The following is a 14841-nucleotide window of genomic DNA, read 5'->3' on the forward strand; positions in this document are numbered from 1 at the left end:
GCTCAGACCTTTGGAGGTAATCTTGGAGGGAAGGCCAATGACGAGGGAGTGTTATACCAGAAGGCAGGGAGGTAAAAGGTACGTGACAGGTCAAGTGAGTCACAAAAGGGTAGGAGTGGGGGCGAGGAGGCAGGAGATCCGTGTAGGGAAGCCATGAGCGATTAGAGTGGTTCATCAGGCAATGTGGGGAGGGTCTTGCCGGCCCCCATGGAGTCAGAGTCAGTCTTATCAGAAGTCATTAACATGCTATTTATCGAGTCCCTCCTACAGGCTAGGCATTGCAATGGATAAAGTAGGAAACAAAGACACAGTGAAGGTTTCTGAACTAGAAAGAAATAACGGTCTCTGAGGAAGACGATTCTAGCAGCTGTGGGTAGGGATTCCTGACCATCAGTTAAGCCTTTTACAGGTAGCAGGACTGGAGGGAAGCAGGGAGCCAATACAGAGGAAGGATCATCAACGCCTGGTGGTGAGCTGGGTGGTGATGGAAGGTGGGACCGAGGGGGAAAGGGAGCTCCTACCTGTCGCGAGCCTACTCTGTGCTGGTCACCTTTGCAGCCCACTGCACTCATCTTTACAGCCTGTGGGAAGTGCAGTCATCTTTGTTTTATAGGTGAGGAAATTGAGGTTTACAGAGATTAAGTAACTTGATGATGGTCATAAAACTAGCAAGTGGGGAAGCTGGGGTCTGAAACCAGATCTAACTCTGAAGCCCATGCTTTTCCCATTATAACACTCTGCCTCTGCGGCAGAAGAAAATGAAGTCACTATAACCCTGAGACCGTGAGCCTGGGGTATAAGAGTAGCTCACGGCTATGGGTGGTGGCCGGGAAACTGGGAAAGGGGATCCTCCTGACGAGGAAGACATCCAGGTTTTTGCTGTTGTTTTGTTTATGAATTTGTTTATGAATTTAAAGATGTGTATGCAGGTGGGGTGATATCCAAGGGGGAATATCCTGTAGACAGGAACTCTACAGGGAGGGGGAAGAAAGACAGGGATGGACCGTACTGAGAAGTCACCTGCAGACAGGTGGTAGGTGTCTGAAATGTAAGAACAGACAAGCTCCTTGAGGGGGTAAGTGTTGGAGTAAAACACCAGGAGGACAGGGCTGAGTCTTTTGGGAGTCCCACAGCTAATGGCAGTGGGGCAAGGGAAAAGGAGGGAGGGGCAGGCCCCACCTACACGCACAGATGGTCACAAGCACACGCGGCCATTCTGGGCTTAGGTGCCTGCCAGTGCCAGCTGAGATCATCCTCCTTCTGTTCCGTTCTTGAAACTTACCCATTTTTCAGGCACAACTCAGATTTCCACAACCCCAATTAGAATTTAAACTCTTGTTCATCTCTGCAACTCCCATATGGTTAGCATTATGTTTGGCACATAATAGGTGCTAAATGAGTATTTATTGAGCTGAACTCCACAATTAAAGAGACAGAGAGAAACTATTTGGGGACGACAGTTAATTAGTCTTTCTGAGCCATATCTTCTTCATCTGGGGAATGGAATAATCACCGTTAGGATTAAATGAGGTATGTAGGTGAGGTATTTCGTACAGTGCCTGGGACACCGTTGTTCATTAGCTGGTAAGTATTACTATTTGCTGGCAACAATCCATCCATGGAAGTAATCAAACGGGAGCCTAGGGGTGAAGGATTTCAGGAAAGAAGGAAGGCTCAACAGTTCCAAGGCCCTTTGTGTATCACAGCTGGTACTCTCTTCCTCTGTCTCTGTCTCTCTTACCACACGCACACGTGAGCGTGCACACCCACGATGAGGTATGTTAAGCAAACTATAAAACTCCTCCACTGATACCCTCTAGATTTTTTCTCCTGACATAAGAGGAACTTCTTGGTAATCTAAATTTGGTCCTACAGTGGATACTAGAAATGACCTTCATGGCTGATAGCACGGTATTTAACATCAAATTGTTGCAAATTTTGACTCCAGCTAGATAATGAGCCCACTTGTATATTTTGTTTTTTATTGGATTCTCTAAGTAAAAGTGTCTACCTCACAGTTTGGCAGCTGCTGTGGGAGAGAAATGGGGTCCCCAAGAGTCCTAGAATCAGCAAGCATCACATTGTCAGGCCTATCGCAGACAGAAATCACTATTCCCTGACACAAACCCCTCTCTGTGATGAAACAAAGCCGCTATGTGGCAGGCCTTCCCAGCAGAGAATTTTCTCTCCTCTGATGAGACCTGAGGAGAGATGAGGAGACAGAACAAAGACCTGGCATCTGGAGCACAATTGTGGGAAAAGGGTCTAGCATTTTCCATGATCTGTCAGTTCTCTTTTTTTCACAGCATCTATCTCCTGGTCAGCAACTTTCTCCTCACCTTTGGGCCTGAGTGTGCACCCAAGGTCCTGGGTTTATCCCCTAGAATGAGGACTCCAAGAACCAAGCCTACTGTGAGTTGCTGTGGCCCAGCTCCCTCAGGACTCGGTTTCGCTGGAGGCCAGGCCTACTGGACCTTGCCGCCTGCCCTACTTCTGCCCTCCCTGGTTCCATCCTTGAATTTCCGAGAAAGCCCAACCTCTTAGGCTCTGCTCTCCACCCCTTACTCCCCTCCCCCCACCTACCAACCCACCCCTTTTCAGGGCATAAGGGACCTTTTCTATTTGCAGATCCTAAAGAAGCTGGTTGCCAAGGTGACAGGAGCAGGAACAGCAGGGAGCCATGGGGGAGGGGCTCTGCCCCCAAACAGCTGTCAGTGGGAGCAGTCCCAGCTGGGACTACAGCATTTGCCTGTTCTGGGAGGACACGGCCCCCAGGGGGACACATTCCTCTCCGCTATGATCCCCCACTGCCCCTCACCATAGGTCTCCACTGGTTATTCTCCCTGGGGGCAACCAGCCAGCCAGCTCGAAAATGCTCCAATAACCAACAAAACCTACCACCCACCCTTTCTCTCTCTCTCTCTCTCTCTCTCTCTCTCTCTCATACACACACACACACACACACACACACACACACACACGCATGCGCACATGCTCTGATCCCTCCGTTCCTTTGCAGTGGGTTGGCTGGGCAGGAGGCCAGAAGTTACCTCTGCCTGGGGACCCAGGACCCAGGGCAGGTGCTGCTTCAGGCTGCCCCCACCAGGTCATAGGGATTATTTCCATCTTGTTTTTTGTTCCAGAGGCCCTGAGAGGATCCAGGGCATCCTAACCCTCCCCACTGCCTTCCATTTAGGAGGTGGGGGTGGGGCAGTGGAACCAAGGGCTTACAGAGAGGAAGGGGTAGAAGGAGAAAGAAAGAATGGGAGGGGCCGGTAGGAGGCAGGAACCATGCAAAGCCCACCGATTTGTGTGGTCTAGATACGGCTCACAGCTGCTCCATAGGAAAGTTCTGTGGAACCACTGCTCTCTGTATTGCGTATACACACATAACCCTAATCCCAGGCCATGCCTGAGGCCCTGGACCTCAGCCTGTAATTCACTGGTGTTCACCTTTACAAGGTTCAAGAGAAGAAAGCCTCCCACTAGACTCTGTAAATTGCAGAATTTAGAACCATCAGACTCTTTGAGCTTGGGATCAGGTACAGGAAAGGCCTAGGAAAGGCCCAAATTACTATAAGAAATGAAAGAGGCAAATATGGCTTGATGATTAAGAATACAGAATCTGGGGGTGCCCACGTGGCTCAGTGGTTAGGTGGCCAACTTTGGCTCAGGTCATGATCTCACAGTTTGTGGGGTCGAGCCCCACGTCGGGTTCTGTGCTGACAGCTCGGAGTCTGGAGCCTTCGGATTCTGTGTCTCCCTCTCTCTCTGCCCCTCCTTTGCTCATTTTCTGTCTCTCTCAAAGATAAACATTTTTTAAAAAATGCAGAATCTGGCTAAGCCAGCCACGGAATTGGTTCCCGGTTCTGCCACTTACTACTTATGTGACCTTGAGTGGCTTATGTAGTAAGTTCTTGGGCAACTTCTCTGGGTTAGTCTTCTTATCCGAAATGGATAAACATGGCTACCTTACTGGGTTCTTTCGAAGGTTAAAAGGGGTGGTGTGCATAAAAATGCCTAGGGTATGGGGGTGCCTGGATGGCTCAGTTGATTAAGCATCTGACTCCTGGTTTTGGCTCACATCACGATCTCATGGTTCATGAGATCGAACAGCCTGCTTGGGATCCTCTCTCTCCCACTCTCTGCCCCTCCCCCACTCACGCTGTCTTCCTCGCTCTCAAAATAAATAAATGAACTTAAAAAAATGCTTAGTGTATAATCTAGTATACAGTAGATGTTTTATCAGTGCTGGTCCCCTTTCTTCCCGGTTTTCTTGAGATTCCAGGGTTGCCTAGCACTTTTAGGAAGAACTCAAGAACTGGCCTTTCTTTTGAAGGGTCCTTAGAATCTAGGGGGCTGGCTTAGATCTGGGGAGAGGCTACATTTTGGCTTGGGTGGGAATGGGGTTCTCAGGAAGTAGAGTTTGTAGTTTGAATGGGAAGGGTGAAGTGGTGATTTGGGGTCCTTGCCCTAGTCCAAGCTGCTGTCAACTCATTATAAGATCTCCAGCCTTTACCCTTTGAGCCTAGTTTGTTTCTCTGTAAGAACAGGCTGGACTAACCTCTGAAGAAAGCAATGCCAGCCGGTGAGAAACATCTGGAATCACAGGGCAGTGAGGCCTCGGTAGGGGGCTGCCTTCCTCAGCTTAGCAGTGACTGTCAGAAGGCAGAGATTAACCAACCATTTGTCCTTAAAACCTCAAAAAGGTAAATAAAGGACTTTAGCTCAGATTCTGCCTTGCTCACTATCATGACATTGGACTTGTGCTTTCCTCTGTCTTCAATACCTCCCCCGACTTTGTGTGTAGGGTGAACTACTCATGCTTCAAGACTCGTGTGCCATTTTCTCCGAGGGACAGGATCTCTGGCCCATCCTCCCGGCAGTGAGCTGGCCATGTGTGCCCATACCTACCTTGGACTTACTCTATAATAGAATTTATGACATTGAACGGATTTGCTTATATATCTGGCTCCCTCCTTTTGACTGCACACTCGCTTAGGTAAGGATGTGCATTTTGACCATCTTGGTTAATCCAGTAACCAGCATACATAGGTTCTCAAGAAAGAAAAAATGCAGGTGAGATTGGACGGTAAAGTGGTCTGGATGAGGACAAAGGGTCACTGGTTACCTCAGGGGTGTGACCACGGTGATTCTCTTTTTAATGCAAAGCCACGTGGTCTCTCACCATATGTATTTCCATGGTCTAACAGCTTGGTCTGATTCCCTAGACTGGTAAGTCTAGGCTCTCTGCAGCTTTTCTTTTCTTTTTTTTTAAATTAAAAAAAATTTTTTTTCATGTTTATTTATTTATTAAATTTTTTAATAAATCTTTATTTATTTTTGAGAGAGAAAGAGACAGAGTGCAAGCAGGGGAGGGGCAGAGAGAGAGGGAGACACAGAATCCGAAGGAGGCTCCAGGCTCTGAGCCGTCAGCACAGAACCCGACATGGGGCTCGAACCCACAACCACAAGATCATGTTCTGAGCCGAAGTCTAACACTCAACCGACTGAGCCCCCCAGGTGCCCCTCTCTGCAGCTTTTCTAAAGAAAGACTGCCTACGGTAGGCAAGGCTGGGAGAATGTTAGCAGGCAGGGAGAGAGGTCTAGCCTCAGGGAATGCTGAGTCATCCCCCAAACCCCCACAGATTCTGCCTCACAAGTAATCTGGTTTTTGTTGTTGTTTTTTTTTTAATCTTCTAGATTTTTTTTTTTTTCTCAAGTGTCGCCCTCATTGGCAAGCCTTTTGGGATCCCCTCCCCAGAGCTTGATAGCTCCCCTGTGCTCCCGCGTATCCAGAGCTCACGGATATGACGGCGCTTACCACACTGTACTTCACAGCACTTGTCTACCACCCAGACAGCGCCCTCCCTGGAGGGCAGGGCCTGAGTCTCATTTATCTCTGCACGTCCAGAACTGGCAACGTAACTGGCAGAGATTAGTCAACAAATGTCTGTTGAATGATGAGAAAATCAACTTCCCACACTTCCTCATCTCCCCGAGTGGTTCTTACGTGCATCTGGCTGGCCCCTGTCCTTTTTGCTGACACTTAGAGAAGTTCAAAGTAGTCCGGCTGCCAACCTCCGCTCTCTCACAGCTGAGGGCTATGATTGTGTGCTCCGAGATTCACCACCTTCAAGCCCATCGCGAAGGACTCATTCATTCCAAATGATGTGGCTTCCTTCTCTCAAGCTAGAAGGAGGCCTGGTACAGAACCAGGAACCGGTGAACTTCTCAAGATTGGAAGAGGCAAGAGAGACATGGGGCTGGTATCTTAGCACGTCCATGGGAAAAAGGAACGTTTGGAAGTTTTCCCCTACCCCATAGTGCTCCTGAGTTTTCAGGGATAGGATCCTTGTTCCTGGAGCCCTTACCTGGTGCGACGAGGGGGTGGGTAGCCACAGCGGGCACCATCCGACTGAGCCCAGCCCGGCCCTCCATGCTCCCTGGCACACCGTTGTTACCATCTCCTTTCTTGAGTGGCTCCATCACACTGTCACTTATGCCAGGCTTGGCACCTGCGGGGGAACCCTGAGCGGTGTTTCTGCCTTGTGACGGGGTAGGCAGAGGCTGGCTACCACCTGGCGTGGGTTTCAGGGCCAAGCTGGGCAGGACAGGCTGAGTGGGGGTAGGGCCCGAGGCTGCTGCAGCTGGTGTCTGCTGTGTTCGGAGGGTCAAGTTCTGTACCTGGAAAAGAGGGGTCTATAGGAGTCCAGAGAAGGTGGGTAGGAGCAACGGCAATACACAGTTAAGATAGGGAAGGAGTTAGGGATGGACCTAGGAATGGCTATACAGGATAGTGGGTTGTAAAATCGGAGAGAAAGAGAGAAAATGAGTTAGGGGCTGAAAAAGGAACCAGGAGCAGGTAGAGTTTCTAAAGGGGACAAGAAAGAGTGCTAGTGATTGCATCCACCGGCAGAAGAAATTGAATTCTGAGAAGGGATGACTGTCTAGGCTGGGGTGGGCTCTCTCTCCCTTGTTACCTCCTCTCCTCCCCCAAACTATCAGGATGGGATGCATTGCATTTAGAAAGAATTCCCAGCTACAGCGGGGCATGGGGCTTCCCATACTCAAAAAGGCCAGGGCAGAAGTGAAAGTCAATTGACCAGCACAGCCACCAGGCAAAGGATTATCTTGTCCTCAGAATAAATAAGGTTTAGGCCAGGATTCGTGCGCTTACTCAACCTGGCCCCTGGTGCCCTCTGCTGGACGCACGGAGGCTGTGCTAGACTTGCTCTGACAAATCTGATGATCTCGGCTACCAAGCGCTCTCCAATTCTGTAGCTGGGGTGGGGGTGGGGGGTTCTGCCCCACTGCCCATAGAATCTTTACAGCCACAGCAGTATCTGTGTGCTCCCAGCAGAAGGTGGGGACCCAGGACTTATCTTTGCTCCCTCTTCCATGCCATCTTCCCCCAAACTAGAGGTGCTAGCGTGTATAACCAGAGTGGGATTTTCCACTTGAAAAGCAACGCAGAAGATATACTGGGGAGGGTGTAAGGTAAAAAGCTAGCAATGACCACCCATTACTGGCAGCCATGTTTGCCTCAGTATGCTGTGCTCTGATTCCTGATCTATGTTTGTGAGGGAATAGAACAGAGTCAAGGGTGGCTGAGGCCTTCTCAACAGGGAATTCATCAAGGAGTAGAGTAAGTCTGGGAGCATCGGGATGTCCTGTCTCCCCCCGGCTTTCCTAGAAGATCCCAACCTTTCCAGAGTCCAAGCTCCTCCAGGCCTTGTGCCCATACCCAGTCTCAGTACCCCTCTACGGAGGTGCCCACCCCCCTGCCCTCCCACCAGCATGGAATCCTCACCTGGGCGGGGGTGGGGGGCCGGGCGGGGGAGCCAGTGCCGAGCTCAGGCTGCACAGTAGCGACGGTGGCCGTGGGCGTGAAGATGAGCTGAGGGGACAAAGGAACAGTGCCGCCTAGGCTCCTAGCTACCTGCACCAGGTTACCTGGCTGGGCCTGGAATCACAGGAAACGAGGCGCCTTTTACCTGCCCAATGTGGGCTCAGCCACAGGACAGGACGGTTCAGCCAGGGAGCAGATATGGGGAAACAGGGAGGCAGGAGAGGGAAAGAGTCCAAAGGGGGGCCACCTGAAAGTCTCAAGAGGCTTGTAGAGTCCTGATCCAAGCTGGGCAGTGAAGGGGAGGGTGGAGGAGAGCCAGTCTGGGGATGCAGGTCGGGTTTACTCCAGAAGCCTCTGGAGTGGCTCATGAGGAGCTCATCCTAGAGGGGCCGACATTCCCGGGACACCCTGAAGTCATGCTCTCCACAGCATCCTGGGGAGCAGGGACCTAGGACCTAGGACCTCTTTCCAGGTCTAACCCACTCCTGACTCCATGTCTGGGCCAGAACAGGACTCCCCTGCACGAGGGATCAAATTAGATGTGTTCTTTTCTCAGTCTGTAGCCAAATTTAGATTCTGGTAGGGGGTGTGCAGGGATAACAGTGGTAGAGGAACCAGGGCGCCCAGAGCCATACTCATGTCTGCCTCTCCTTCCGTACAGGCTACGTGGTGCTCTCTGCATGACACTTCCACCCCGCGAGCCTAGCTTGGTGCCCATGTGGACGTGCTGGTGTCCCACAGGCTGCTTTCCCCAGACCTCCGAGAGGCATGTCGATGTCTACTCCTCTGTGCCTGCGTGCCCTGCTTTGGGGACGGAGGCAGACGGGCTTCAGGACTCCAGCTGGGGCAGGTGAGGAGGACAAGGGAATGAGTAAACTGAAGACAAGGGCAGGTTTGGGCAGTGTCACACTGCGGCCGTCCCGTTCCCTAGGAAGTAGAAGGTTGTTCCGTATACTGTGTGTCTATGAAGCTATTCCCTGGGAATGGAACGTCCACAAACAATGAACTCAGAGTCAAGAAAGGAAGTGCTGGGTCAGGACCCGAAAAGCTCCAAGCGTCAAGTTCTGGTCACAGAAGCAAACTGGTAGTGGTGGTGGAGGTGGGGTGGGGGGGGGCACAGGTAGGACTGTATTGTCTTCAGGAGGGCATGTCAAGGAGCTGAAGGGAGAAATCTTCAGGATGGGAGACACGAGATCAGAGTTTGTGATCTGAGCTCAACACAGAGCTGGAAGTTATCGCCTCCTGGGGAGCATGCTGCTGTTTTCCCTGGAAATTCTTCTAAATGTTAGGAACCCATAAGGTTCCTAAGGACCTTTGCATCCCTTAGGGACAGGTATAAAGGACAGATTCTAGGTATGCACGTCCAGGGCTGATACCGTCCTGAGCACATTCTACACATTCAAACAAGCTGAATTAATGAGTGATAGAGTGACCTGATGGGCATGGGGTCCCAGGTGGGAGAGCAGTGGAGGCAGCAGCATGTCCTGGAGCTGAATGCCACTTTCATGACTTGGGCTGGAATACACCTTTGGCTCTTGAGCTAGTGGTGGCCAGTCCCTACAAGGATGGCCACAGGGGCCAAGACCCCATTTCTGTACAGTACCTGGATGTCTGTGCGTTTGCTTATCTTAAGTGACCAAGTGTACTGGCCATCTGGGCATGAGCCCCTGCATTTTCTACCCTAATTAATTTGGGGGAGCAGTTTCTGAGAAGAAGAAGACAATTAGGGAAGGAAAGGAGGCATCATGGGCAACCTTCTCTATTTCAGCCGGGAACCCCACCTGTCCTTGGGTCACTGAGCCTGTACCAAAGCTCCCACTCAGCCTTCCAGGCGCCCTCTTATTTATTCCACCCCTTACCTCTTGCTGCCTGTCCCTTGGTGCTCCTTCCCACCCACCTCTCTAGCCTCCTAGTTCCCAACTTGTCTGCCTTTGTCCTTCCAGCCCACCTGAGCCGTGGCCCAGGCTGGGTACTCACCATCTGTGCCCTTAGATACATCTGCGCTTGGCTTGCAGTCAGGGCCGGAGAAGATGTGTTACCCAAGAGCACGGCCTGCTGGGCGATGCCTGAAGCTGTCGCTGAATTGACACTCTGTGCCCGGTTGATGAGCTGGGCCGCTGCTGGGGAGGCTGCCAGATTGATCTGATGGGAGAGACACACACAGTGGGAAACAGGAAGTTCTGTTGGTAACCTCTGTGCCTCCCTTATCCATTTCTTTCCCCCTCTTCTGTTCCTTGGTGGATTCGGCCTTCTCTAGGACCATCTCTGGTCCCTGGGCCCCTCAGCACTGCACCATCTCTGGCCTACATGTGGAGCTGCAGGGAGGGTCCAATGGGGGAGAGACTGAACTGTAAACACAGAGCCTGGACACCGGCATGAAAGAGGACAGAGACTTACTGAAGGGTTAGAAAGAGGCAAATGCTTCTTTTTCTGGCAAGAGTAATAGATTCCAGCCATGACTGCACACGGCTAGGGATTCACCACCTGGGGCTGGGAGCCTGCAAGCATCTGGGGCAAGGAGGAAGGAGCTGGTCCCAGAGCTGTGGGCTCTACCTGCGGCTCCCCAACCTACTCACCGAGGATGACTGGGCTGGGGCCTGTGCAGACACATTGCTGCCTGAAGTGCTCCCTTGTCTGTTGGCCACCAGGCTTGCCTAGAAAAGAACAGTTTGTATCGCTAGAGTCCCAGATCTCCCCCAATCAGTCCCCGAGCTCTCAAAGGAAGGACTTTAGGAAGTACTATAGGACAGCGGTCAGTTGTCAAACACCTAGGGTCAAACCCCCATTCTACCTCATCTGCGTGTGACCTTAAGCACGGGCCTCAGTTTCCTCTTTATAAAGTGGGGATAATAACAGAATCTACCTTGTGGCATTGCGGAAAGGATTAAACGAGGCAAAGCATTTAACATAAGCACTCAAATCGTTAGCTATCACTGTTACCCATCTTCCTAGGTCTCTGAAGCCCTCTGCTCCACCCGGCTCTATCAGATCGGGCTCCCGGACTCCGCCAGAGAGTCGTGCACGTGCTGACTGGCACATCCAACCTGCCCCCCTCCCTGTGGCTGGCTTCTCACTCTTTCAGGGTCAGCTTCCCATCACCCAGCAGACGGGCCCTTCCCTGGCCACCCAATCCAGGGCACCTCCTTGTTCTTCAGTCAGAGTGAGCTGCTCCTCTTTCGGAGTGCTTATCACAACTCGGAGACTTAGGTATTCTGTTTCCTGGTCTCTCTGGGGTTCTGTTTACTTGCTGTCACCCTGCTTTAAGCTCTGAGAAGACGGGGTGCACAGTATTCGGTGTCTGACATGGACTGTGGTAGGTGCATAAAACTTTTGTTGAATGAATGAAGGAATGAATGAATGAGTTCCTCTCAGCCACCAAGGACAGACAGGAAGCTGGGTGGGCCACGGCCTTCTCTTGTGGACACCCCCGTGGACCCTCGCCCCTCCCGGTGGTGTGGTGGTGTGGGGAGGAGGGGTCCCCCCAGCCCTTCTTCCTGCGGCCAGAGAGTTCTACCCCTGCAATCACGGGCCCGAGTGAACTTGGGGAAGGTGCCGGACCCTCTGTTGGGTAAAGGACCATGACCATCCTGCCCCCTCGCCAGGGGAAGAGAAGGCCCGGGGAAGCGCGCACGGCACCTGCTCCCCCTCCCTCTCGCTTCTGCCACCCGCCAGGCCCTCTCTGACCTGCTGCACAGCCGCCAGGCTCTGGAGCTGGGCGCTGCTGAGGTGCTGCTGCTGGAGTGCTGCCGTCTGCAGCATGAGGTGCTGCTGCTGGGCTGCGTACATCTGCTGCAGGTACTGAGCCGCCGTGCTGGGCTGCCTGTGCAGCGCCTGCTGGATCACCTGGGAGGGGAGAGCCGCGGGACGCTGTCAACCTGCTCGCTGCGGACCCGCCCCTTCCATGACGAGGCCTTGTCAGAGGACAACCCTGGGGCCTAGCCCCTCGCCCTAGGGAGGTGGGAAGGCAACTGCCTTTTGGACTTTACACTCCTCTGCTTCGTCTGTCTGTCATGCACATCTTGGGCTCCTGTGCTCCTCTCCAATCCACCTGCTCCTGTGTCAGCCCCCTTGGGGAAAGTCAGAGCAGCACAATGATGCTCTGACCAGCTCTGGGCGGGGGGGGGGGGGGGAGTGTGGCACAGGGAGATAGGGGGTCCTGTAAGCCTCCGGTGACACTGTGTCCCGTGCCCAGCTTGTTCGGCAGCCCCCCTTCCAGTCATTCCCCACCCTCAGATCTGGGTGACTGGGACACTGGATGGTGACAGCAGGGGAACCGAAGCCCAATAAAGCAGAGAGAAGGGAAGTGGGTAGGGGAGAGAGAGGCAGGTCCGAAGGGGGGCCTATTCCAGCATTAGCAACACGGCTAGCCAAATGAAAACAAGGGCAACAGCCTCCCGGCTGGGGCTGCCTCCCAGGGTCTGCCCCTAGCTGCCTGGAAAGTCCTATCCGTCCCTCAGAAGGTCCCCTTGGTCTTGGAGAGCAGACCAGAGCCACAGGGATGACGCATTTCTCTTGTATTCTTTCCCCCTCCCCGTCGGTCCCTCTTTCTGACCACCATCACCATCACCTGGCTTTACTGCTGCTCCTCTTTCCTGCCACCGTCTCTAGGAAATGACAAAGGCTGCCTTTGATCCCGCTCCCTGCTCTTCACTCCCAGCCCCCCAAAGCCTCCCCTCGCCCCCAGGAACAGAGAAAAGGGAATGCCTTTCCTCCAGCCCTGAGATCTTCTGTCTTCTTCTCCTAAGCCCCAGGGACATTTCTCCTCCTTCCTCCTTACCTGGTCACCCTCCTGCCATCTCTTGCTGCCTGATGCTCCACAAGGGTCCTGGCCAGGCTTCGGCCCTCTTGCTACCCTTAACTCTGCTAACTCCCTGGCCATGGGGCTTCCCCCAACCCTGGCTCCTGCCCCCAACTGGCAAGCATCCAGTCTGGCTCCTTCTGGCTCAGCGTGGATTTTAGGGTCGGTGGCTCTAGGACAAAGCCATTCGTGGGCTCAGATTTGGGGTACTGTAAAACCAGGCTGATAATCGCAGATTCTTCATGGGCTCTGGGGTCTCCTGATTTCCCCCACCCCATCTCAACTCTTCAGGTCCCACTCCCCTTCAGCATTCTCTCCCCTCAGTTCTGTTTATTCCTTGTCCTCTCCCAGAATTCCTTCCTCTTCTCCCTTTCACCTATGCCTCTCTATTTTCCTTGGACTCCTGATCTCCTGGACCCCCCGCAGTCCAGGCAGCAGCAGCAGCGGAGAGATACTGTGGCTCTTCCTCACCAGAGGGTTGGTGTCAGGGAGTGGAAACAGCAGGGACCCTGAAAGGTTCGGCTTGGGTACGCAACACGACCGCGGGTGATTCCATCTGCCGGAGCAGAAACCCCACATTCCTTGTACCCATCCCGGGGATGGGATGCGGGCTGGGAGGATGGCACGTCCCGACGTGGGATGCTGGGAACTGTTCTCAAACACTCGTGATCGGAGGGGCCGGGAGGAGGCTAGTGTGGGGGGCGGCAAGAATGGGTGCGGGAAACGTGCTTTTATTCCGTGGGAGGCAGAGGTAACTGGGAGAGGAAAGATTCCAGAGTCTCTGATGGTGTCTTCAGACGCTCTCACAGTCTGCTGCGGCCCCTCCTCCACTCTCTAATCTGCGCCCAGGGCCAAGGCAGGATGAGGTCACTGGTCTGGTACATCCATGCTGGATGAGCAAAGTTACTTGGAGTCAACACTTCTCAGCTGCACACGCTCTTTTCCGTCTGTCTTATCTGGGAACCTCAAACACTGTGCTGTTTTTCGTCTTGACCCGGATGAGTTACTGCCTTCTCTGAGCCTCAGTCTTCTCAACCATGGAAGTGCGCTTGATAACCATTTTCAGCTGGAGGAGAAGATAGGCCTGCCGTGATCCTCGCAGCGCGGGTACCAAAGCCGATGGCGATGCGTGGGCACGACTGCGTTTGGAGCCATGTGTCATCACCTGGGAGGCCTTGTGGCACACATCACCCGGGAGACACTTTGCAAACCGCTGCTTTAGGGAGATTGCCTTGGGGTTCCTTTTTGTCCTCGCAGACACTTAAGTTTTGTTACGGGGCAATGGTCCTTCAGATAGTGGGTCGAGGTTGTGGCTGAGCAGCTCCCAATCATTTCTCCTGCTTGTTATTTTTACTTGTCCCCACCCCCACACCCCTTTTACACTTTCACCTGCCTATCATCCCAAATAGCACTCTGGGATCTGAATCACCAGGTGAGACAGGGATTTTCCAGGTCTGCGAAGTTCTCCCACTCTCCCCAAAGCTCCTTGATGGGACCCATCTCACGTCACATCTCCTCCAACTGTGCCTCAACATATATCCCTGAACACACTCCCCGATGCCCACTCTACCTCCCATGCCCATTTATTCCCCAGACCATGCCAACACGTCCTCCCAGCTAACCCCAACATGATCGAGGAATACAATCTCTAGATCAGCCGGAATCTTACCTGCACGGTCTGCCGGTCAGGAATGCCGCTGTACACAGAAATCTGGGGCCCGGCAGGGCGGCCACTCCCACCACTGCTGCCACTGCTGCAGCCGCTGCTGGCACTGCTGGCGACACTGGCACTGCTGGACGTATGGGGGACTGGCAGCTCATTCTCCATGGCCTGCGGGCTGGCACGGTCAGCGAGCTCCGAGGGCAGAAGAGCAGGCGGATGCTGGGAGCAAAGAGGCAGAAGTGAAATGTCAACCAGATGCTTCCTATAGGTCACACACATACTCATCGGCTTTCCATCAGCCCAGGGTGATGAGGCCTGAGACACGCCTGCCCGCGGAAGCACACGGCCAGGTGTGGTTCACCAGGTGAGATTTGAAATCGGATCTGCCTGATTCTGAAGTGTATGACCTGGCACTCCCTCCTTCTGCTGGAGGGGCTGAAACCTGCACAGAGGTAGATTTCCTACAATGGCCTTCCTGGCGGTCATCTTAGGGGTCATCTCTCACCCCATCCCCCCCCCCCCCCCCAT

At 53.2% G+C, this 14841-nt stretch overlaps 1 protein-coding gene across 4 annotated transcripts in view; it reads right to left on the bottom strand.

The window, feature by feature from the left end:
• The window catches only part of PHC2 (polyhomeotic homolog 2), a 116396-nt gene that overhangs the window by 38643 nt on the left and 62912 nt on the right, over positions 1-14841 (bottom strand). For 2 of the 4 annotated variants that reach the window (XM_086716373.1, XM_086716374.1), the window contains exons 2-7: positions 14320-14532; positions 11537-11695; positions 10429-10506; positions 9830-9994; positions 7814-7966; positions 6375-6687 (exon numbers count right to left, since the gene is read on the bottom strand). In XM_086716373.1, coding sequence (XP_086572499.1) covers positions 6375-6687; positions 7814-7966; positions 9830-9994; positions 10429-10506; positions 11537-11695; positions 14320-14478 — 1027 coding nt within the window. In that variant the 5' untranslated portion in view covers positions 14479-14532. The remainder of the gene's footprint in view (positions 1-6374; positions 6688-7813; positions 7967-9829; positions 9995-10428; positions 10507-11536; positions 11696-14319; positions 14533-14841) is intronic. The other 2 variants (XM_086716375.1, XM_025935366.2) reach the window with 2 other exon arrangements.

The sequence above is a fragment of the Puma concolor genome, chromosome C1 (assembly GCF_028749965.1).
Source record: "Puma concolor isolate L17-30 chromosome C1, mPumCon1.1.hap2, whole genome shotgun sequence".
In the NCBI taxonomy this organism is placed as follows: domain Eukaryota; kingdom Metazoa; phylum Chordata; class Mammalia; order Carnivora; family Felidae; genus Puma; species Puma concolor.